This window comes from Physeter macrocephalus, chromosome 8 (genome assembly GCF_002837175.3).
Source record: "Physeter macrocephalus isolate SW-GA chromosome 8, ASM283717v5, whole genome shotgun sequence".
Lineage (NCBI taxonomy): Eukaryota > Metazoa > Chordata > Mammalia > Artiodactyla > Physeteridae > Physeter > Physeter macrocephalus.
In genome coordinates this window covers 96,390,820-96,416,484 of record NC_041221.1, presented here as the reverse complement: position 1 = coordinate 96,416,484, position 25,665 = coordinate 96,390,820, and the positions used below count along the sequence as shown (strand labels likewise).

At 40.8% G+C, this 25,665-nt stretch overlaps 1 protein-coding gene across 1 annotated transcript in view; it reads left to right on the top strand.

Moving 5' to 3' along the window:
• Positions 1–25,323, top strand: part of LIX1 (limb and CNS expressed 1) — a 50,920-nt gene extending 25,597 nt beyond the window's left edge. The window contains exons 3-8 of the mRNA XM_007119456.3: positions 9,690–9,830; positions 12,737–12,832; positions 20,203–20,280; positions 21,995–22,860; positions 24,011–24,046; positions 25,295–25,323. Coding sequence (XP_007119518.1) covers positions 9,690–9,830; positions 12,737–12,832; positions 20,203–20,280; positions 21,995–22,282 — 603 coding nt within the window. The 3' untranslated portion in view covers positions 22,283–22,860; positions 24,011–24,046; positions 25,295–25,323. The remainder of the gene's footprint in view (positions 1–9,689; positions 9,831–12,736; positions 12,833–20,202; positions 20,281–21,994; positions 22,861–24,010; positions 24,047–25,294) is intronic.
• The last annotated feature ends 342 nt before the right edge of the window (positions 25,324–25,665 follow it).

Below are 25,665 nucleotides of genomic sequence, written 5' to 3'. Positions count from 1 at the left end.
AGACGCGCAGGCCCAGCGGCCATGGCTCACGGGCCCAGCCGCTCCGCGGCATGTGGGGTCCCCCCAGACCAGGGCGCGAACCCGGTTCCCCTGCATCGGCAGGCGGACGCGCAACCACTGCGCCACCAGGGAAGCCCACTAATGCTGTTTTAATGCCAACTATTACTGTCTGAAATCAACCATGACCTCTTCTCTGTCTCTAGAGTTGTATACCTTGACGCAGATGCACAACATGCTATGCAATGTAACTTAACTTCTAAAGGAGGTATTTCCTGGTAGAAATCTCCACAGGAAAGCATCCTGTTTTGCAACTAATGAGACTCAAAGATAGGAAGGTTAGTTATAACCCCTCCCCATTTGAAAGTCATATGTTAGCTAATGATCAGGCTTTCATGGCTTGCCCGTGAAACTGGAAGTGCATATTGTTTTAATGAGACCTAGTTATTCTCCAGAACCCTTTGCTAAACTTTATTTTTTTTAATCAAGCAAAGTGAATAGGAATATTCACATATTGTTGTTGCAAATAGAACAGCAGCATATAGTGAAAGGAATGCTTAGGAAAAGTCTCCGTGGTAAATAGACTTGGGACAATCTCCAGGGGAGTCCCCCAGCCTTAGTTGATAAACTTTAGGAAGATGCTCACTGTCTCACAAGCTGCTGAATGAGGAAGAAAGGCTGACTCCATCTTTCCCCACCCTACCCCCCATCCCTCTCCGTGCAGAGCCAAGTCCTTTTACATCAAAGCAACTATAAAAATAAACCAAAACTTTGAGCCCTGATCAATTCATCTTGTCTTCACCTTAAGTTGAAAAAAGAATAAGAAGAAAAGAAAAAAGGGAAAAGAAAAAAACCTCAAGGAGCAAAACAACATGGTTTTGTAATAGTTACCAGGGACCTTGGTCTAGGTATGTGTGTAGAATAGCATTTGTGGCAGAGGTAAACGAGGAGGAGGCCAGGTGGTTTGTATTATAAAAATAACATTCTGACCCACCATGTGCATGAAACGTTTCTTTCAGTTGACAGGAACTGGTGAGTTTTCTCTGAAAATTGGACTCCCAGACCAGTCCCCTCCCCCATAACTAGCAAAGACCCCCATTCCCAGCACACACAGAGCTCCAAATTGTTCCCAATGTATTTGCAGCACACACAGAGCTCCAAATTGTTCCCAATGTATTTGCAGCCAGCCTGACCTACAGAGAAAGGGACACGATATTAATTTGGGTGACTGAGTCTCAACGGTTGCCCTTTTTCACATCACCGTCTGGAAGGGAAAAAAATGCTAATATATCTACGAATAGATAAATTGGAACACATGCAAATGTTCATGCTTAGACCAGGGCAGTCAAGGTCTTAAAGAATTGAAAGGGAGACAATTAGTATCAGGGCCTGGTTTGTGGCATTCTTTGTGCTGATGGCTTGCTGTCAGGATGAAACTGAGGTGTTGGTGACACTGACCAGAGCTGGCAGGCCGTACACACAAACTCTGCAAGTCAGTTGCTGAGACTTGGACTCTGAGTCACAAAAGCAAAACACTCCCAACCACCTGAATGACAGACTTGACAGCCTAAAGGATCTGGGCAAGAACTCTCGCCTCGCACAGAGTCAGTTTATTTGGTTTTGCCACCTGCAAAGTCCCAGCTTGGGAGAGCCCCTTGGGTCCGATGGACTATTGAGCAAATGCCACCTAAATAACACTGACCTGCCCTTAGCCCCAGGGAGGATGGCATCTTCAGCTTTGAGTTTGCATGTGGATAAAATCTGTCAAATGTATAATACATGACAGGTCTTATTCCAAAAACCTTGCTCCTTACAGACCACTTTTCAACTCCTCGGCTACCACTGGTAGACACAGAATAAAGTGTACCTAACTCAGTTTTATACATTTAGGATCTGCAGACCTTTATTTTTCTTGATGTCTTTAAAATGCAAATATAAAAATTTCTGGGCTTCCCTGGTGACGCAGTGGTTGAGAATCCGCCTGCTGATGCAGGGGACACGGGTTCGTGCCCCGGTCCAGGAAGATCCCACATGCCGCGGAGCGGCTGGGCCCATGAGCCATGGCCACTGAGCCTGCGCGTCCGGAGCCTGTGCTCCTCAACGGGAGAGGCCACAACAGTGAGAGGCCCGCGTACCACACACACACACACACACACACACACACACACACACAAAATTCTAAGAAGTCTGTTGTTTGTTTAAGATGGAGAAAGGTCACTTATATTGATGTCTTTCCACATGCTTTCATAAAGAAAACACTGTAGTTGGGATGTATGGACAGAAAAATCTTAGTGTCCAGAAACAGTCACTCAACACATGTTCTAATACAAAGCAAGGGAAAAACTATCAATAAAATGAGGACTACCAGGAAAGTTACTGTTCAGAGTATAAATTGTGTCATCCTGGCTAGAAAATGTTTATGTGAACAGTAACACACTTATAATAATTTCAATTTTTATTGTTATCAATAATTAACAATAAAACTAGTATCTTATTAGGCATTTCTATGTTTACAACATGTACGTGGCTACCAAAATTTTATTTCAGTTAAGAATTTCCGTACATCCTAAAAAATGGATTAGCCACTATTTTATTTCAGGACAGCCTACTGACCCACAAATCATTCTTGGTTTAATCTTTATATTGCGTAGTGTGACACATGGAAAATTATCATGGAAGAAATAAAAACTGCTGAGCAAAAAGGAAAATTGAGACCTCAGTTAAGTTAGGAGTACTTACATACTTCCTAAGGGCCTACTTTTAGAAAAACAGTCGTAAAGGATTTTTTTTTTCAACCTGAATGCTGCCGTCCTTGACTTTTGTGTAGAAGTAATTTCTCTAGTGAGAAATTAGCATGTTTGATGTTAGCAGAGGTAGATATACCGTTGTGATATTGTGATTTATAATAACATATATGCGGTCTGATTCCCTGCCAACAGCCCCTGAAATTCACCCTGGGACTTCCTAAGTGATAGGAGTGATAAAGGTATCTTTTATTATTTATAACAAATAAAGGGCTATACCACACCTGAGTTTATGTTAATGAGGTGACTTTTGGGGAAGCTCCTAGAGATGGGGCCTGGTTGCTAGGAGAACCAACCATATGATGAGAAGTTTAGAATTTTCAGCCCCAACCTCTGATCTCCTGGTAAGGAAGAGGAGCTAAAGATTGACTTAATCACCAATAGCCAAAGATTTAATCAATCATGCTTATGTTATGAAGCCTCCATAAAAATCCTAAATGATAGGATTCAGAGAGCTTCTAGGTTGGTGGTGCTGGGAAGGTTGGTTTGCTTGGAGAGGGCATGGAAGCTCTGAGCCCCTTCCCACATACCTTGCTTTATGCATCTCTTTCTCTAGCTGTTCCTGAGTTCTATCCTTTTATACTAAATCAATAATCTAGTAAATAAATAGTTTTCATGAGTTCTGTGAGCTGTTCTAGCAAATGATGGAAGCAGAGGAGGGAGTTGTGAGAATCTATCATTTTCAGTTGGTTGGTCAGAAACACAGCTAACAACCTGGAGTTGTGATTAGTGTCTGAAGTGGAGTCATCTTGTAGGACAGAGCCACTAATCTGTGGAATCTGATGCTATCTTCAGGTGGACAGTTTCAGAATTGAGTTAAATTGTAGGACACCCAGCTGGTATCAGAGAATTAGTTGGTGTAGGGGGGAAAACCCCCAGACATTTTGTGACCAGAGTACAGAAGTGTAGAGTATTTTGGTAGAGGAGAGAGTTCTTGCTTTCAACCATGAAGCCAATGAAACTTCTGCCATAGGCTCCTTCCAATTCACATGCCAGTCTTTTTAATGTGTGATTTCGTATTGTTTTTCTCAAACAAAGTCCCTCAAATTGTGTAAGCTTCAGGCCCCACAGAACCTAGTTTTGCCTCTGCCAATTAGAAATGAGACGCAGAAGGGACAGAAGCTAGAGCAACATTCCTCTAAGCATAGTCCTGGATCCGCCTGCCTCAGAATCACCTGGAAAGCTTGTTAAAATGCAGACCCCCATGGTGATCCATCTGAAGAGATTCTGATTCAGTAGGTCAGACTGAGGCCTGGGAATGTGCATATTTAGCAAGTTCCCCAGGTGAACTTACTATGAATACTAAAGTTTTTGAACTATGGGTTTGGACTCCTGGCCTAGGCTTAGCAGTGATCTTCATAGTGTACCCTGTGGGTTCCTAGTAGCTTGTCCATGATCTAACATCCAAAAATAAAATACAGAACCAGAATGAGCTGGTCTAAGGAGAATTTCTTAGCCAGTGGAGCTGGGGAAGTTTGATTTAAATGACTTTTGCTCTCGAAGAGTTACCAAACACATCTTAAAATTGTTGAGCAATTGTATGTGGTAAAACCCCCAATTCTTTTGGCACCATACTTAATCAAGGGACCACTTCCAGCCAGCATGAGAAACTTCCAACAGAGAATGACATTTGATCTTCTGGTCTAGTCATAGTTGGTCTTTCTCTATTTTCCTTCTCCCTACAGTCCAGGTGGAGGAAAGCATCAAAAGGACAATAGGAGGGAAGAGGTATTAATATAATTGTAAGCACTTGCCCCTTATCATTGAGCACAGTTTCTTATGACAATGCACTGCTTCTTCCTTGGCCTTTTCTTCTAAAAGAAGTTGAGTTCATGTTCATCATGTGGGAATGGGATGAGATACTCTTGGTGTCTTATGTCAAAATGACCCATGGAATATCAAAGTTGGAGCTTGGGCTAAAGTACTGTCTGTACTGATTTGGGGGATGCTGGGAGACTTTAGCCAAATTATATATCTTCTCTATCCCAAGGTGGGTGACCATTTCTGTGACAAGCAGATTAGTGTCCGTGGTTAAAAAATCTGGGCTTTCAAGTCAGACAGACATGGGGTTTAATCTTGTTTTGGTAACTTTTTAAGTTGTATGACCTTAGGATATGTAACCTCTGTTTTTCTCGTGGGCGGAATAAGGATAATAACAAAACCAACTTCATAGGATTGTGGTAATAACTAAATGTGACAATTGACATAAGCTGCTTAGCTCAACACCCAGCATATAGAGTCAGCAATGAGGATTACTGTTAGTGAGCTCTCCCTCAAGGGTGGAGTGAGGGAATTCCCAATTGCCTGATGTGAACAAAGCCTTTGTATTAGCTATCTATGGCTGGGTAACAAATTACTGCAAAACTTACCATTGTCTCACACTGTTTCTGAGGATCAGGAATCTAGAAGCAGCTTAGTTGGGTAGTTCCGGCACAGGGTGTTCCAGAAGTTTCAGTCAAGCCATCAGCTGGAGCTAGAGTCATCTGAAGGCTTGATCGGATCTGGAGGATCAGCTTCCAATCACACTCAGAAGGCTGTTGGCAAAAGGCGTTAGTTAGTTCCTTACCACGTGTGCCTTTCAGTAGGACTGCTCAAAACATGCCAGCTGACTCTTCCCAGAGAGCAAGCAACTGTGACCAAGATGGAAGCCACAAGGCCTTTTATAACCTAATTTTAAAAGTGACATACCTTAGCTTCTGCCATATTCTATTGGTTGCACAGACCAAACCTGTACAGTATGGGAGGGAACTGCACAAGTGTGTGACTACCAGGAGGCAGAGATCACTGGGGGTTATTGGTTTTCCTAAGCAATGCCACAGATACTTTTTTTTTTTTTTTGGCTTTAATTTTAAAGTTGAGAGGCTTTGAAATGATTATAGTGTTTTATAATCTACCAGCAAATGAAAGGCATCCAAGCCTCAAGATAAATGTCTGAGTGGGGTCTGCTAGCCACTTGAAAAGCATGTGGCTCCACATACCAAAGAAATCCACAGCTGACTTTAGTAAAATCTTGACTGTTAAATATTCCAGCTCTGTACTTTCACAAAGTGCAAAGGACAGAAATTGTCTCTCTATATTAACAAGTAAGAATGGTTAGCGGATAAGGCATGGTTTACAAATCTGTATTTATGATTGGGGTCTGGCTGAAAAACAGCAAGAATAAACCATACAACCTGGGAAGTCTAATTCCAGCAGGAAGTTGCTTTGAAATAACATCATACTTCATTCACTCCCCAACTGATGTCTTTGACGACCAGTTTGGACACATCAATAAAACGTCCTGTCACTTACCATATTTTATTTTCTTGCAGCATTTCCCACTGTTTGATGGTAACTCTAACAGTGCCTGTTCTTACAGCAGAATCCACACTCTGATTTAGATTTGCCAAGTAGATTGCTTTTAGCTAAATTTCTTGTCCAAGCACAGGTCCTTATGGTTCGAGAGTTCCCATTAAAAGATCCCTAAAGAAAAATATACAGCTTTACTGGCTTGGATTTGTAGCTCCAAAATTTAAAAGAGAGCGGCTGGTTAACATTATAGACATTTTGAAGTACTTGTCTTTCAAAAATGCAAAAAACAATAGCAAGAAAAGCCTTTGATGGCTCAGAATTTATTTTATTTTATGTACTTATTAATTGGTACACTTTCTCCCCCATTTTAACCAAAGATCCTGTACATTGAAACAATAAAATAAGCAAAGACATGTGTCTGCTTTAAAATCTTGAAACTGGTTAAGTCTCATAGCCCTCTTCCATGCTTTCTGGGTAGAGGCTCTTTCTGTTCTCTCAGCCCTGCAGCACTTTGATCTCAGAAGCAGTGCCATTTGGTTGTAAATGTATGTGGCGCCTTTGATCTAGTACTTAGCTGGTCTTATTTAAAATAGATAGCTTCTTTTATCTAAGTAGTGTTTACTAGGTCTCTCTCTATGAAAGATGGTTTAAATAGCTATTATTTAGATAGAAAGTTACATAAAGTTTCTTAAGAGTGCCCAGATCTGAATCTAATTCTCTAAATTCTAAAACCCCAATGGCATTATTATAGATTACATACAGCAAATTCCTGTTAAAATGAGCTGCTTTTACAGATGTCAGGTAATATTTGCAAAAACTTTGTTTGCTTTTTAACAGGGAACTGATTTTCCAAAGAATAATAAACATATCCTACACTCAGGCAAAAATAGTACTCTCAGAGTGTCTGAACTTAATGGCCAATTTTCCCTCTGAAATTCACATATTAGTATATTTTTATGTTACTGGGTTATGAATACTATAAAGCGTATATTGAAATGGGACTTTTTAAAGTAATAAGTATATATCTTGAATTCTCTTCTTTAAGAGGATTTCTTGAATATTTTGTCAGGCACATTAGTGACCTGTGTTTGAATTTCCTAGGCTGCATTCAGTTATTCATTCAACAAACTATGTTGCAGGTGCAAAGATGCAGAGATGATTAAGTCACAGACTCTGCCCTTAAGTTGCTCACAGTCTCGGGTCGGTGGGCAGAGCACTAGTAGACAATTATACAATAGTGTGGTGTGTCCCTCTTATGGATGCTGGTCCTTCCAGCCTGCAGTTGGAACTGGTCAGGGAAGGCTTCCTGGAAGAGGTGGCACCCAAGCTTCAGTTAGACTGCTGACTCAGAACTCAATGTCCTGTAAATTCCCAGCCAAGTCCATAATGCAAAGACAATCTATCTGCCTAACTCCTCCGATCCCCCCAACCCTGGTTTAATGCAGGTGGCCTAAACCTTGAGAAAGGTCTAAACCTTGAAGGGCGCTGCTGTCTGAAGCTACCCCAAAGCCTTCTAGCTTGTCATTCAACACTAAGGAGAAAAAGCCCAAACCACCTTTCACATACATATTTAGAAATTTAGCTCCATTCTTCATTTAAAGGAAATATTGCAAATCTCTTTGTGTTGTTTAAGTTAAAATAGCTGCCTTTAATTGTTCTGTTAGGCTCCTGACACATGTTTTTTCCGTCCTTCTTGGTGTCATGTTCCTACCATTTCAGAAGTCTTGTCATTACTTTGCCCACGTACTAACCATACATGAGCATTCCAAGAACTGACCCTGGGAGTAAGCACTCTGGAGTATGCTCAAGAAGTATATAAGGGGCACTTCCCAGGCCTGGAGTTTGGAGGAAGGGCAAGAAGAAGTAATCCATAGTCAAGTACAGGATCATTGCACTAATAGTGACAACTGTTCTAGGGAGGTCACAGGGGGCATATCAGAGGGGGCCAGGGCCTGACCTCAGGGGACTCATACTGGGTCTGTGGAGATGGAGAGGAGAGGTGGCCTCTGGAGGACATGAGCGCATGAGTTTGGAGTGTTCTTGGATCAGTGCAGGGATGGTCAGCATGGGGCAGATGAGGTAGAGGCAGGAATGTGCTAAAAGCAAACTGGAAGGGTTTGGCTTTCTCCCAGTGGTGCTATGAAGCCCTTGAGGCACAAAACTGCAAAATGAAGTGGGGTCTTTGGTACTTTCCCTCTTCTTTGACGTCAGTAACCAAGCACTACTGATTCTGAGAATCTTGCATTCTAGGTAGTGGGCACCTTGGAGACCAGAGAGCCTAGCCTTCCCATTTGCTCAGTGAGGAAATAAGCTCCAAAGAACAGGCAGCCCAGGTCTCACAGTCACTGAGTGGCTGAGGAAAGGGTGTCTGGCCACCCTGTTGACCACGACCCAGGCCTGGGCTTCTCTTCCTGGGGCTTGTTTCCCACTAGGAGTCCTGGAGTAAGATCTAGGACCTTAGTTCCCAGGAGCCTGTAGGAGAGAGCCATCACACCCTGGGGTCCTCCAACGTGTGTGATCTCCAGGGGCAGTGCAGTTCTCATAGGGCTTCATCCTCTATCTGGACCCAGGGTCCACACCAAACCAGAACTTGAATAAGAGAAGTTGGTAAGAAAAGAGACAGAGGGGACAGAAAAGAATCGGGTTAAATTGAGCAGACCCATGTGAGCCACAGGAGGCCAGGCTAAGAGGATGGAGAGCAGTATTAAATTGGGGAAAAATGAATTTTTTTGTGTGAGTTACTACTCATAGGCTGCCTATGGCCCCTAACTTCAGGAAAGCCAAACTTCCTGTCCCACCCAAACTGCGTGGATTGAGAGCAAGGTAGAAAAGGTGGTCCTCAAGAAAATCGGGGGACTATTATTAGAAGGAGGGTGAGGAATAAATTCTGGAAAAGCAAAAACAGTAGATTTTGACAGCAGCCCCTTTGTCCTAACCTGAAGGTTAAAAAGTATAAGCCTGAGATGTTCTCATAGAGTGTGGCCGTGTGCTGGGTATTCTCACTGCTTTCTCTGTATTAACTAATTGAGCCTATCTTGAACCCTGTGACACAGGGACTACTATTATTCCCATTTACAGAGGAGGAAATTGAGGCACAGAAAGACTAATTTGTCCACAGTCTTTCAGCTAGTAAGTCCCAGTGTTGGGATCTGAACCCAAGGAGTCTGACTTCAGAACCTGTGTTTTTAATTATTGTGTTAAAAGTGTCTCCCATTTTCCTTCCTTCCTTCCTTTTTTTCTCTCTGGAATAAGGATTTGAGGAAGGCCCTGATAATGAATGTAACCACCTAGCACAGAATAGTAGCCATTATTTTTTTTGTTATTATTTATTAACAGAGTATGAAAGCATCTGGTGCATAGTAGACATTCAACAACTGTGAAATAAGACAAAAACATTTGAAGACTAACCAAGACATTTGCCTGGACTCTAGGGCTGAAAGAAAATTTGCATGATCTTCAGGGGATTAGCCATGGGTATGGAGGAATAGCTGCAGACAGTAAATGTATAAATAGAAATGTCCAGAGACCCATTGAGATGGGGCGAAATGGTGAGATGCTGAATTCTTTAATGACTCCTTTTCTCCTTCCCTTCTTAAGTGCTGCTTAAGTAGAGCTGAGGCCAGACGCGATGCAGCTAAAGTGGCCCTAATCAACTCCCTCTTCAATGAGCTGCCCTCTCGCAGGATCACCAAGGAATTCATTATGGAGAGTGTGCAGGAAGCAGTTGCCTCCACTAGTGTGAGTACCCACCAGGGAAGGGAAAAGCTGGCTATACTGAGAGTACGGAGCCATTTGAATCTTGGGAGATGCTAATGTGAATAAGTTCTTTAAGAATTGTGCAGGTTTTGGGCTTCCCTGGTGGCGCAGTGGTTAAGAATCCACCTTCCAATGCAGGGGACACGGGCTCAATCCCTGGCCCGGGAAGATCCCACATGCCGCGGAGCAACTAAGCCCATGCGCCACAACTACTGAGCCCGCGCACCACAACTACTGAGCCCACGTGCCACAACTACTGAAGCCCCCGTGCCTAGAGCCTGTGCTCTGCAACAAGAGAAGCCACTGCAGTGAGAAGCCTGCGCACTGCAACGAAGAGTAGCCCGCCGCTTGCTGCAACTAGAGGAAGCCCACGTGCAGCAACGAAGACCCAACGCAGCCAAAAATAAATAAATTAATTTTTAAAAAAAGAATTGTGCAGGTTTTATTTTTAACCCATTAAATCATTAATTTTCAGCAGAAAGAACACTTGGACTGGAAATCATAATATTGGAGCTGGCTCCCTATTCCATGTCTCAGTAATATTCTTTAGCCTCCCTGGATTAATCACAATTAATCAAGCTTTAAATCAAGGTGGATCAAATTATCCACCTTGATTTGTTTATTGGAATGTTTGCTGTTTGAGGAGCACAGATTCTTTTAGGGCCTGAGAATGCATGCCATTGAATACTGCTTTAACCTAGAGATAAAGAAGCTCAATTTTTCCCAAACTTGACGAATCATAAAAATTATATGAAGTGCTTATTAAAAGTGCCAATTCCCCAGCCAGCGTGAGGTCCTGCAATCTATGTTTTTAAGGAAACACTGACTGCTTCAATATGGGAAAAGCCGTATGCCCAATATTTGTTAGCTGTTAGAATTATCATGCTTAATATCAACTACTTTTTTCAGAGAGCTTTGGAAATCTCTGTGATGGATGTAATTAAATACGAAGTGCTTTGAGAGCCAAAAACTCTGTCTTAGAAATTTAGATAGGTCATTTTCTCGGCAGTACAGTAGATGATTTGCCCCATGAATTTTTGGTGCTCCTTATCCTCGTACCTCCAAATTATAAACCATTTTAACCATGGAGGAAACCTTGGGTCTCAACTGGGGCAGGTGTCGCCCTGTGTGTCCTTCAAGTGCAGAAATTTGGCATTACCAAAGGGATTAGCCACCTCCTAGCTTTGCCTTTAGCACGGATCAACGCCATCTGAGATTTTCATTCTCTGATTCCCTTAATCTGACTATAAAGGTTCTGTCATTCTGGAGAAGCTACTGGTAATGAAGGTGACATTATCACACTAGCTGTGACCTTTTTGCTGCTATTCCCCCTCATAAATGCTCTTATCATGCAGAAGAGAGATAAGGGGAGAGGCGGGGACAGAGAGTGGTTGTCCTGGCAGAGAGACCTCAGGGAGCTCTGGTCTATATCTGCTCTGAGGATGAAAGGGAGCGTTTATTTTCCTGCCCTGTAAATTTCAAGTGCCTTTGAGGAAGAGAAGTTAGGAAAATGATGCCTGATTTATATGTGTGGAATTTACTCAGGAGCAGGGAGGTGCCCTCAGTGTAAATGTAATTTATCATTTTTTCATGGAAATTTCTAAGGAAGGAGAATATATATGGTTTGCAGGCTTCTGGATGGATTTCCTCTGGGATATTTAAAAAGCCAACATAAATATTTCAGCAGTAGTGTGTTAATGTTATTGCATTCAAAAGCTATAAATTTGCTGCTATCTGATGCTGGCAGTTGTTTGTTCAGTCTCACAAAGCTGTTGCCCACCTTCCCAGGAATCCAAGGCCATGGGATATTGAAGCGCAGGTCCCAATGCCATTCCTGAGTTCATGTCAGCTTTTTTAATGCCACTCCCCCTAACCAAACTGAAGGGGAATTTCATTTCTTCCCATCACCCACCCACCTTGTTTCCTAAAGATTAAGTGGTCCAAAAGTGAAAAACTGTAAACCCAAATCCATGTCTCCAGGCCGAACACCAGCATATTATGAAAAGCTCCCATTAAGAATCATGGTGGGGGCTTCCCTGGTGGCACAGTGGTTAAGAATCCGCCTGCCGATGCAGGGCACACAGGTTCAAGCTCTGATCCGGGAAGATCCCACATGCCGCGGAGCAACTAAGCCCGTGCACCACAACTACTGAGCCTGCGCTCTAGAGCCCGTGAGCCACCACTACTGAGCCCGCGTGCCACAACTACTGAGCCCGCGTGCCACAACTACTGAAGCCCACGCTCCTAGAGCCCGTGCTCCGCAACAAGAGAAGCCCCCGCAATGAGAAGCCCGTGCACCTCAACGAGGAGTAGCCCCTGCTCACCGCAACTACAGAAAGCCCGCATGCAGCAACAAACGCCCAACGCAGCCCAAAATAAATAAAAATTTAAAAAATAATAAAAATAAAGAATCATGGTGGTAAAATATGAATGGTCCATACAAGTGGAGATTTTTTCCCTGTTAGTTACATAATTTGCTTGGTGATCATTGGAATCTTACGGAGCAAGTCAGCATTTCAAGATTTCGATAATGGATGAAAGCAGCCTGGGTGAGAAACTGCTCAAACATTAATGCCACCACAAACAAAAACTCTGTGGAGAGATACAGGAATTTCTGCTTTGGGATAATTATTCTTTTTGAGTATATAATCAGTTAACATTCTAATCAAAAGCTAGATTCAAATTGATTACAAAATCCTCTTAACTATGAGTGATGGTGACAGGATTTTATCCCAAATCAACTGGAGATGGTTGTAGTGTTGTAGGATGCACCCCTGAAGGGTTAGGACAATAGAAGGCTCACTGTGAGGCCACAGAATTAATTCATGACCACCCAAAGAAGAGGAGGAAAAACCCATGATATTTTCCTTTTCTGCTTACTTCCCAAGGGCACTTTGGATGACGCGGACGACCCCAGCACCAGCATTGGAGCCTACCACTACATGCTGGAGTCAAACATGGGGAAGACGATGCTGGAATTTCAGGTACCTGCTTCCTTCCACATATTTGTTTTGCTACACAACCCCCAGAAGCCTGGGGGAATGCCACTCATCACTAACAGCCCCCCGTCCCAATAATCTACTCTTTTTTTGTTTTGGTCATTATAATTTAACCCTCCTAGAATCCAGCACTGTGCTCCCTTTTAGCCACGCCTCAGGAGGCTAAAACAAAAAAGCAAACAGGCACAATCTTTGCTTTCTTAAAGGAAAGTAAAAGACTTAAGCTAAGAAACAGGCGGGGAACATTACAGTCTTATGACCCTATTAACATTTTACCAGCTTTTCAGTATAAAGCTCCCCCTTAAACCAAATCAAACAGTTTGAAGTGTTGGTTGTGACCATTTGGTTCTTAATTTTCAGAAGTCATGGATGAAAAGGTGCCTGCAATGTATATTAAACAATTTTCCCCTCAGTTATGGTATTTTTGTTAAACAAGATCTGCCATCTCCTATTGTTAACTAAATCAAAACATTTAGCAATCTGTAACCCTTTTCATACCACTGCTGACAAGCAATAATAGAGCTGAGGAACTATATTACCTGTTATTTGCAAATTAAATAATTATATTAATAGCAATAAGAATAATAATAGCTAACGCTCATTGGATGCTTACTTTGGCACTGTGCTAAGCATTTAACAAATCTTACCATAATTTAACCCTCACAATAAACATGTGAGTATTTCTTATCCCCATGTCTTCATTGAAGGAAGTGTGTCATACAGCTTAGCAAATGGCACAGCCACGGTTCAGACCCAGGCAGTCTGATTTCTGAGTTCACACTCCTATTATCCTATATTGGGCTGGGCAGACAAAACTTCAGAAGTTATTGAGAATGAAAAGTGTACTCTCTAAAAAATTAAACTTGAATACAGTTGACCATCCATATACATCAATGCCAGTAGGAATCAATATGCAATGTTATAACGAGGAGACTTTACCCGCCAAGATTTCTATTTTTTTAGGTTAGATTCCAAGAAGTAATCAGACTATAAAGTTTTATGGACACAAATGTTCATCATGGTATAATTTACAGTGGTGTTACAGCTGAGCCCTGAAGCCACCACCTTCCAAATACCATCTTTGGTACCTTTCAAACTCTTTTCCTGACTACAATGGCATAGCCACTTCTCAGGTGGATATGTCCCACCTGCCCATTTTTAAAAACCAGTAATTTTCCTCATCACTCTCTCATTTGATTCACCCTGCCCTAGGAAGATCTCAGTCATCCAGGTTTCTCCTTAAGCGGTTGTGGTCTCCCTGACCTTTGATGTTGCTTGTCTTGGTTTGGAAGAGACCTTGAAGTTCACCTTCTGGTGTAGACAGGGGCATGCAGCAGCTCAGTGGTTCTGAGCCCAGGCTTGGGAGTGGGCTCAGCTGCTCATCTCTAAATCTGTTTCCTCATTTATATGTAAATCAGGAAGAATAATAGTAGCAATAATAGTAGTGGTGCTACCTCACTGTGCCATTGTGAAGACTAAATCGGACCACATAGAAAGTCCAGAACAGTTCCTGGCATATGGTTAATGCTCAGTGAAAGCTGACAACTGTTATTATATATATTTCTGAAGAAGGACTGCTTCATTTGAAATGCCAGAGGCTACCAGATGGATTCCCTTGACAACTTTATCTAACCTAAAGGCTTTACATGAGGACAAGGTAGCTCCCCTGCATTAAATGTTTCAGGGCCCTTGCTATAGAATAAAAGAGTGGAACTGTCAAGGGTTTTTTTGTTTTTTTTTTTTTTTAATCTTCCATAACAATCTAAAGTCAAACAGAGAAAAAAAATAAAAGGGAAGAGCATGACACAAGAGAAGGGACACAAACTTTAAAAAACCATACAGACCTACATGTAAAGCCTGTGTTACCACTTGGCAACTGTGAGCTCAACCATTCTGAGACTCAGTTTTCCCATCTACAAAATAAGCATCATGATGCCCATTGTGTAGACTTTTTGTGGGGCGTATATAATATGACATTTATAAAACATTTAGCATGGTGATTCCCCAAGGAAGAATCTCATTTATGTTAATTCCTCCCCCCTCAACCCTGACAGAAGAATATTGTACTTCTTTTATTATACAATGAATGTTGCCTGGCCCAGTACATAATAGCTTGTATAGGATTTAGTAGCTGTTTTCAGAAAAATCAAGAATGATTTTTTAACACAGTGGGTTAGTCTGCCAAATATAGGGAAGGCAAGATTTTTTTTTTAAATTCTTAAAATTCTGTCCAAGTACTATGAAAGGCTGTACTCAACCATCTTTTAGTAATACTTTAATTGCCTTGCTACGGGCTGCATGTTTTCTGTGTGGTCTGTGTAGTAAGGTATTTAAATACATGAAATAATAATTTGAATCATACTGTGGAAATGCTTCATAAATTCTCATAATGGAGGCTGGGTGCTGGATGAGGGACAAAGGAAGAGGAAGATGTGAGGGCAGGAAAAATCCAAACTCCCTCCTCCCAGTAGGGATTCTGGCAACCCAGGAGGAGGGCCATGAAGCACGTACCTCTTCTTCCGCCAGCTCCAGGTTGCCTGCTGGGTTCCTGCACATTCCTTGGTGGCCTGGGTTAAATGCATCAACTTGTTTCTGCACATAATGGGAATTGACCACAGACCTGGGCTGTTTGCAGTCAACACAGCAATTCAGTACCCCTGGTGGGTAATAGATGTGTGTTTGTATCTAGCTATGGATGACTATACCGTATAAAAACAAGACTGGTGTCTCCTGACTGCCTGCAGGCTTTCAGGGGGGCCATCAAGGAGGCAGCGCTCAGAGGAAACATGATATATGCTTCTGCTTACCTTCACTTCGTGGGAGGGAGGCTGGGATGCCTGTTTAAGGTAGCCTTGCCCCTCACCATAGAGAAAACTGCCTGATGTTTGGGGGGTGGGATGGCCACTGGGTCTTGTCAAGGTCAGATTCAAGGCAGACTTTGACTGAAGCTGGTTAATATATTTATTCTGAAGCCTAATGCAGTCCAAAGATGAGTTGTTTATTTACATCTTTGCTAAATTCTCCAGGTCGCCTTTTAAAACCTCATCCCATAAACAAATTTCCTCTTAAATCTATTCTCTTGGGTGGGGAGATTGTGCCCACCTGTTTTTCAAGTTCTCCATTTACACTGTTTGTTTTTCTTATTTCTGATGAATCACAGAACCAAGCCAGTCTCCCAGACAGAGTTCCAGAGAGAAGCAGTGTACATTTTCTGCCCGGGGAGTAGCTGGGAGGCCAAACATTGTTTCTCATAGGAGGCAACACCAGGAAGCACTGTGAGGACAGAGCCCATTTGTTGTTGGTTTAAATTTAATGAATGACAAAATGAACCAGAAAAGCTGTAGAATGAAAGCTACAACTGCAATTTCCTTGAAGAGAAAGAAAACGCGGGGCTTGATTCACCATTGGATTTTAAATTTACTTTGCTGAAGGGGACTGGCTACATAATTTATGGGGCCAGTGCAGAATGAAAGTTCAGGGCCTTTTATTCAAAAATTACTAAGAATTTCAAGACAGCGGAGCACTAAACCAAGCTCAGAGCCTCTGTGACTGCACAGATCACAAGCTCGTCAAGCCAGCCTTGTCCCTGAGACAAATCCCCAGAAGGGCCCAGACTAGGGTAAGAAGAGTTAGGCATTGAACTCAGGTACAAAATTTAAAGGAGTGTCAAAAAATTCAGTTATCAAGGCAAATAATATTATAATACAGTATTTTAAAAACTCAAAATAAATGTGCAAAAATTCATAACAAACAAAACATCCAAATTTTAAATAAAGACAGAATTTTAAATAAAAGACCCTGAACTTGTATGATGTACCTTAAATCTTGCTAGACTCACCTCACCCTCGTCCCAGCCCCACCTCTAGGCCAGCTTCTTGTTTATCTGTCAGCCCACCCAGTTGACCCAGGCTTCTAGATCAGCCCACGTAACAAACACAGTACAAAGACTTCAGTGAGGAAGGAGCAGGACAGGTAGATCACCAAACAGACTTCCTTCAAAGTGATAGGGCTTCGACAGGTAGAAAAGGAGGCTGTGAAGACCAGACAGTGAAGAGTCATGGTGAAACGATGAAACGAATCCTCACAGCAAGTCCCTGGCTACCCTCTCCTTGCCAGTCTGCCATAATGCAAGGATATCCAATGGAATCAATGTGCAGCACACAAGGATTTCCTGGGGTTGAGCCCAGGACTCGTACAGCTTCAGGAAGATCTGAAGATAGTGAACTTGGTCATATGAGGGGAAGTAAAGAAGTGGGACAGGAAGAATGTGGAAATATTTCAATATACTTTATATGACGATGGTGAGAGTCATATCTCCAGACAGGAGAGCAAGAACTAGATCAGGACATAAAGTAAGAAGGCAGACAGAAGGTTATCTTTCCTGGGGGATTTTAGGAACAAGAGCAACAATGAAGAAGAAGCAGTTGTATTACTGCAGAGGGAAAAACTGCTTGGTGATAGAATAGAAATTTGGGGGGTGAGGAGGAGGATGATCCTCTTCTTGCAGGCAGAAACAGTTCAGGTCTCTGTGGGGAAGTTTTTGAGAGATGTATGTTGCCAAGGCACATGGGAAAGATTTCTGGTTCTGTTCACAGAATTGTGGGTTCTGAAGTCTTAGGAGGACTGCTGAGTGGCATGAAAGAAGTTTATCTGGATGGGGGGCTTACAGATAAGAATAAGAGCTGAGAGGACATTGGAAGAAAAATATATTACTAAGGCAACAATTGTCAGAGGATGGAATTAAGAGCTCTGTTGGCAATAGGTTGTTTCTCAAACTGGGCCACAAGGATGCAAGGACAATGCCAAGAGGGCTATTGGAAGCCACAGAATAAACTCAGTATATCTTTCTGGGTTGTCAGCTTTACATGAAGATTGCAGGGTGGGGAAAGGAGTGGAGTCGTATTTATTTTCTTCTTTAAAAAAAATGCGCAAACAATAGAATACAAAATTTAAGTGGAGTCTTAAGATAAAACATAAAACAAAATGTCTTATTTGTAAATATCATCCCTCCTGTAACACGGTAGAGACTATTCCATATCAGAACCAAAAGAGCATTCCTATTCATTTTTATGGCTGCAAAGCATTCACTGAGTAGGCTTAAGGGTACGGTAAGAAAGGCAGCACAAATTTATCTTCCTCAGTTACTGGGGTTACTTTGATAAGAAGCATAGTGGTAAGATCCAGATTAGGCAAGATTTGGTTATGGAACAAACCACTCTCACTTTTCCAAATTAGCATAAGAGGGGTGGGTTACGCAGACACTGGACCTAGGACCCTGGGCAGACAGTGGGGTCAGTGTTTGGGGCAGGAGGTGTCGCTCAGCTCGTGTCTATGTCATATTTTAATTAATGGAAACACATGGTTTTGCTCTTACTAAGGTCTCTGTGGGCTCTTGGGGTGCTTACTATGCAGTAGTACATACACAAAATCCCAAACTATATCCCAAACTGAAAAGAAGAAAAGCATTACATTCTAATGACAGTTTTAGACGTGAGAATAGTGCTATTTTTTTCTGATGATCTTATCACTTTAAATTTTACCTCATAATTTTAAGATAACTGGAATCTCAGAGTGACTTTGTGTCTCCTGATTTTCGCAGTTTTCCAGAGCAAGCAGACGTAAAGACAATAAAAGTCCACTTTTTTTGAATGGGCATAAGACATCTGTCTAAATGTTAAGTTTTCATAACTAGTTTCATGACCAGGAAGTTCCTTAATTGTATTGTTATTTTCTAATAATTATGTGGTTGTGGTTTGTACTACTAATCCACAGTAGATGTTTCTCTGGTCAAAAAAGAAAAAAAAATGCAGGTAACTTCAATGGAAGACTGCGAATCCTAATACAATTAGGAAAATAAAATATTCAGTATGCTGAATACACATTAGCTTGCCCTGGGTATCATGCAGGGAAAGGATGATGCTGATAGAAAGGCTTAATGCTGTGCTCTGCCCTAGCCATTGAATGTGAAAACTATGGGTGAGTTTTAATGTCAGTTCAACCTTATTGTCCATATTTTAAGGCATTTTCCTGACGGAATTTATAAACTTAGGGGTTTTTAACAGTTTCTGTAGTTTGTCCATTATATTTAAATTATTTTCCTTAATACGTAATATTGTCACATGATTCAAAAGGCGCAAAGAATGTCAGAGAAAGGTCTCCCTCCTTTTTTCTCCCCAGAGGCAACTCATGTTACCAGATTCTTTTGTATCTTGCCAGAACTCTTCTAGGCGTTTATAAGCAAATATTTATAGGCATCTCCTATTCTTTTTAATCAAATAGTAGCACACAGTGTACATGTTGGACACTTTGCTTTTAACTTAACAACACCTCATAGAGACTCTTTATATTAGAACTAGACAGCCTTCTCATGCTTTGTGATTGCAGCGTATTTGGTAGGATGAATGTATTGTAGGGAGGAAGAATCATTTCCCTTCTGCCCTTCTGAGTTCTTAGCTGAGGCCCCTGTAATAAAAGACAGATGAAGAAGAGAAAAACAGAAGTATACTTCATGTATATGTGAGAAGTACCCAGGGAAAAATGAGTAGCTCCACAAGGTGGCTTAGAATTCAGGATTGAATACCATCTTAATAAGGAAAGGGGAGAGGGGATATAGGCCTCTCAGGCCTTAAATAATCTTTAAGAAAGTTGAATGGGCCCTTAGAAGAATAGATGGGAGCTATGATAGTTTGTGACAAAGTTTGTCTGGGTGTGGAATGGACTTTAGTTTCTACTTCTGTGATAAGAGTCAATCTTCCCTGGTTGATGCAACTCTTGGGGAGGGGATTTATGACAATTGTGTTCCTTTTGGAGGATCTGTCTTTAGGCAGATAAGGGGAGTTCAGAGAAAGCCTCTTTGCAGTTTTTTAAGTATTTACAGCTCAAAATAATCAATATACCCAAGTGGCATATTTGGGGGTGCCGTATTCTGCTACACTTTAGGATGATATTTTGTTTAACCATTCCTTTCAAAATGAACATTTAAAATATTCCCAGTCTTGGGCAATTTTAAAAAGTGATGCAATGAATAGCCTTGCCTGTACATTATTCTAAGTTGTGCTGGTATATTTACATAATTTCTTCGGTGTATAATTGTTAGACCATATGTATTTGTAATGTTGAAAGGTATTTGTCAATTATTTAATAATTTGTGCCAAATAGCAGGGGAGGGAAGGAAAAATGCTCCAAAAGCCTAGGACTGTGGTATTTGAAAAGTCTCAAAGTGTTCTGACAGTACTGTATATTCTATTTCCCCCAATACAGTTGGGGATCAGAGTTATGCCCTGCTCAGCAATCACTGAGGCACTTTCCTTCACATTTCTGCTTTGAGACTAATGACAGGTATTTGGGTTTTATAGGAGCTCATGACCATTTTCCAACTATTGCACTGGAATGGAAGCCTAAAAGCCCTTCGTGAAACAAAGTGTTCCCGACAGGTGAGATTTTCCAATAAAAACAGGTTTGCGTTGTATGGACTGAACAGACGGCTTGTCATCTTCCAGGATAGGTATCTGTCCAGTTGCATCAGGGACTGACCAAAAATGCACACTGAGAAAAATGTTGGCTGGGCATAGGCCTGATTTAGATACCTGTACTGAATGCCAGAATGAAGGGATCATTAAGACAGACTTAGTTTCTAAGTCAGATACTGAATCTACTCTATGCACCTGTCCTGCCTGCTTGGAATGTGTGCCCTCTCCCACTCTTCAAGGCAGAAAGAAATGTGAGTCTGCACTGCTTCAGAATCTCCTCACTGAGAACAGGTAGAGTTGGTTGTGTAGCAGGAGGATTTTTCTCATCCCCACCAAATGTCCTTAAGGGACAACAGAAATGATTGTAAAGGTGGACAACCTGGTATTTCAGTCACTCCCGTTTTTTGGCTTGGAAGTTTCTTCTTTATTTTTCAGAGACAGGGTCTTACTATTTCTTTGCTACCTATAAAAAGCACCCTTCTCCCTTTTTTAGCAAAGACAACCCCTCTCCCATGCACTGAATGGTTCTCACCTACCCCGTTAGACTTCGAAGATGGTAGTTCGTTTTGAGAATTTGCTAACAGGAATTTGTATGAGAAACAGAGCCTCTACTAGTCAGCAATATGAGGGTGGATGTAAGAGTTTTCCATGCTCTGCAGCCCCAGGAGTTTTTAGTTGTTCTTTGCTTAGAAAGCCTGGCTTTCAAAATGTCAAAGATGGAAAAGAAATGAGTAGCTGACAATGGCTTTGGCTGGTTTTTTCTTTTCCTTTGATTTAATAAAAAGCCTTTGAAATATGCCGGGTTGGTTCTAAACACTTTTCCATGATTGTTTTTAATTTGTTAAGGTCATAAATAAATACCATATGTTCTTGAAAATAAAAGTAAACAGTGCATCCACTCCACAAGATCTTCTTAAAGTGCATCCATCAAACTTATACATGATGTTACAATGTATTGGCAAATTTTAAACATGAGAATTGACAGATAGTGACAAATTTTTAATTATTTAGAGAAAGTGAGAGACAATGTACATGAAAGTACCATTATGATATCAATGATGATAATACCTATATTCCATAATACATTTTTAAAGTTCTTCCCATAGTTTCTGTGAGCCATTCAGTCTGTCATCTTCCTTATGCTAACAACATAGCAGTTAGGAAGTTGATTCTCCTGGTGTCTAAGTCTTGTCCTAATTCAAAGCTCCCTGCTTTCTGCAATGGGTGTGACCAAACCCAGTTCTGTCCGAATCCTTCCATATAATTGTTTCCCTCTCTATCTTGCCAAAGGAGATAATGCTGAGCAGAAGAGTTCAGTGAATGAGATAATGTTCATACCAATTGTTATAGGAATGCATTTTCAAAGGAAGACATATTTTCTAGCAAGGTCAGAGCTCTGTTCTGTGAACATTATTGGGTCATTCCTGGTGGTAGTGTTTTGATTCAACCTGGAGTGACCCTACTTTGTGTACCAGCTTAGCCCTCTATGTCCTTTAAGAGGTATGTCCTGAGATTTGGCTTCGGTTTGTGAACATCAGAGAGGTTTGGTTATTGGTAGAACCCCTGGGGGTGTGTTGGGGGTAGTGGAGGCACAGGAAACGAGGCGTCAGAAGGCCATGAGCCCAGGTACCTTTGTTGCTCTTTACTGACACTCTGGACTTTGTTTCTTGGCTCCCAGGAAGTCATCTCCTACTATTCCCAGTATTCCCTAGATGAAAAGATGCGCAGCCACATGGCCCTGGACTGGATCATGAAGGAGCGGGAGTCACCAGGAATTCTCTCCCAAGAGCTACGAATGGCCCTGAGGGAGTTGGAGGAAGCCAGGAAAGCAGGACAAGAGCTACGTTTTTACAAAGAAAAGAAAGAAATCCTGAGTTTAGCCCTGACTCAGATCTACAGTGATCCTGACACTTCCTCACCCAGTGATGATCAGTTGAGCCTCACGGCCCTTTGCAGCTATCACTAACAAGGCCAAGTCCCAGCTGCCCCCAAGGCAGGCAGAGGCCGGACTGTAACATTAGGAAGCTCATTAAAGGAGGTCATCAGAGGCTTTAGCAGCTATAGATGCTGCCTGAAGGCTGTACTAATTCTCCCCACCCATTCCATTCATAGAATCTCAGAGTAGCAGGACCCTTACAGGACCCAACATGTCACTCAATGCAATTTTCCCATCACACTCTCAATAGTTCCACCTCAGACTGAAAGGTTGGAGACAGGATTGCTTGAAAAATATTTTCCAGGCCTGGCTTCAACCTGAAGCCTTGTTGACATGTGCCTTGCTAGATTATATATGTTGTTTAAAAGAATGGGTCAATGTAGCATCCCCGAAAAGAACACCAGCCAGGACTGGGGAAAATAGCATGATAGCAATTAAAAAATACTTGGGATTAAATAAACAATATGGATTCTTTTAAAAAATATCCAGGGGTCAGAGTTTCTTCCTAAGCTTTGTAAGCTACAAGATCACTTACACTCTACTAGGTGTAATCCAAAACTTCAGTGAGGATTTTATCTGGACATCCCACTATCAAAGATTTTGAACTGGTAATAGTATGAAAATACTATATAAATGTAATGTGGCTTAAAATGTCATAGTAATAAAATTTTTTTTCAATCCACTCTTCCATATGGGGATAAATGTCACCCAGGATAGTACCCTTACTTGTATTCCTCAAGAAGAATTAATATCCAATTCTTATGAGTCCTGCAATCAGTCATATGCATTTTTAATCTGCAAATAGATTAATTGATTTATTTTTATTTCTGCCACCTCAGTCATATATCTATAATGGAGAAAGTTACTGACTTTTCAAAGGTTAAAACATTTTGAAAAATCATTAGCATTTAACAATGCTTATATTCACATTTGATTTGTTTCTCATGCATTAGAGAAAAGGAATTAGTAGCTCAGATGTAGTGTCATTTTTCAGTTTAAATTACTGGAATCTTCTTTAAAGAAGGGATAAAACATTGCCATCTCTTTTTCAAAATGGCTCGGATCAATCAACAGATTAGAAAACCAAAAGGAAATACAAACCAATTTTTAGATGGCTCCTGGTCACTCAGATTTAAGAACGGCAGCAGTGTTAATTTTAAACACTTACAAGTATTTCCCTATTTTTAACATGGAAAGGATTATCTTGCATTTACTCCAATAATTCAAATTTAAGAAAACAGTTTTCTCAATTTTAAATAAGGTTTCTTTTTCTTCTTGTTTAGGCAAATGCACATTAAGTTTCATGAAAGCTAAAACCATTATAATTACATTAACGTTTACAAAAATGTGACTTTAGCTTCATATCTAAATATCTACAGTGCTAATTGTCACTTCTTGAATCCCCATAAAACTGTATACTGAGTACTATATACTGAGCATATATTTTGGAATTAGCCTTGTTAATAAAAAATTAACTTCATACATCATATTTTTCACATCAGGGGAAAATTTAGCTGTATATCTGCTCTACTCAAATGTCTTGAAAAAGTAATGTTATATAATATTAGATAAATTTTATTTAAAATATTGTTTTAAAAAAAAATCACATTTCTCCCCATAATGAGGCTAAACGTCACCTAGAAGAAATTTCCGAATAGGAATTAGAATTAATATTTATAATTTGAATAAATTTTAAAATTAAATTACTTCCTATTTAAAGTAGTTTTTTCATAAAGTCATTACTCTTTATCATTTCAGAAAAGCCACAACTTCCCATGTTGGGTGTGATTAAAGGTAGGTACATCTGTACTGCATTTGCAGCCTTTAACAATGACCACCTCAAGCTGACACATCTAATTAGATGCAGGAACAGGAATCAGCTGGGAAAATATTAAATGTATTCTCTGCCCTGCAATTAGAAAACTGTACCCATTCTGTACACTGAAAGCAGAGGTTCTGTCGTGGCCACTATCAGCTTTTCCTGGCTGGTCAAAACTGCCTACTCTTCCTGCAATGGTAGAGAAGTTTCAGCAAAAGAAGCAAAAGTCAGAATCTTTGCCACTGCTTCTCCCTTTGATGCTCATTTGTCGCAAATCAGTTTCAGCTAAGACCTAATGGCTGTCAGTACATCACATAAATGTCTATAATCCTGGCCCTGAGAAGAGTAGGGTTGAACAGCAAAGTAGGTTATTATTATTTTTCAATTTCTATATCTTGTTCTCAATAGCACACTGTGTTGAAGGGGCCTAGAGTGGAGGATTCTCTATTTAAATATATGGAGCTATGTGTCTTAACCTTTTGTGGTTATAAACCCTTTGAAAATCTGATAGAAGCTATGGACCTTCTCCTAGGAAAACAGAACGAAGCATATATATTCAAAATTACACAAACTGTTTCAGAGCGTATGTGGACCTCCCCAAAATCCATAGATTGCTCTGTCCAAGGATCCCCAGTTTAGAACTCTTAATTTTGAGCACATACTTACAGTTTCTTAAGCTTTTCAGCAGGGATCCAACTAACTCAGACATCGTCCCATTAACCTATCTCTAAGATAAATGTCATCATCATTAAATACAGAATTGCACTGTATTTTGACAAGAGATAGTTTAATTCTCACAAAACCCCAATACACCAGATTGTTATGAAAAAAACAGCTTGAAGCAAAGTAGTCACTAAATTTGTGTGAACATGTTAGAATATTACAGATTTAATAAAGTCATTGTTCCTCTAATGATCAGAATTTGGTTGTCCATTTGTTCAAAAGATATAGTCCATTGATATGTTTGCTGTTAAATTCATTCACCTATTTCTAGAAAATGAAAAGAATCAAGCCATAGATATTCCTGAAATGCTGTACCTACATCAACGATGAATCTGGTCAGCTAGGTCTCAGGAAAAAGAGAAAACATAAAGGTTTAACACCTTTTGGTTTCTTCAGGGAAAGCTTTTGAAGGCAGGAGTCCTGTTGTAGTTGACTTTATCTCTGAAATGCTTCAGAGAGTTCTCAGTTATATCATGCCATGCCTTTCTTTCTTGCCAAAGGACAAAAGAAGCCAGACTAAGAATATTTTTATTATCCTGACTATGTTTACAGGTAAGCACTATTCAAGACATTATCTATTATATATTGTTGGTGTTTTGTTTTACGTTGCAGAAATGCAAATATCAGTCTTTCTTCTATGGTGTCCACCATGTTAAAGAACGAATATTGAGATTGTTTTTAGCCAAGGTTCCAGGAAAATGAAAATATTTTCCCTACTACAGTGGTTTTCTTTGGCTGCCCATTAGAAATATCCAAAGAGCTTTAAAAGATCCTAACTGTCCAGACTGCATCCAGACCAATGAAATCAGACTTTCTGGAAGTGGGACCCAGGCATCAGTATTTTTTAAAGCTCCCCAGGTAGTTCGAATGT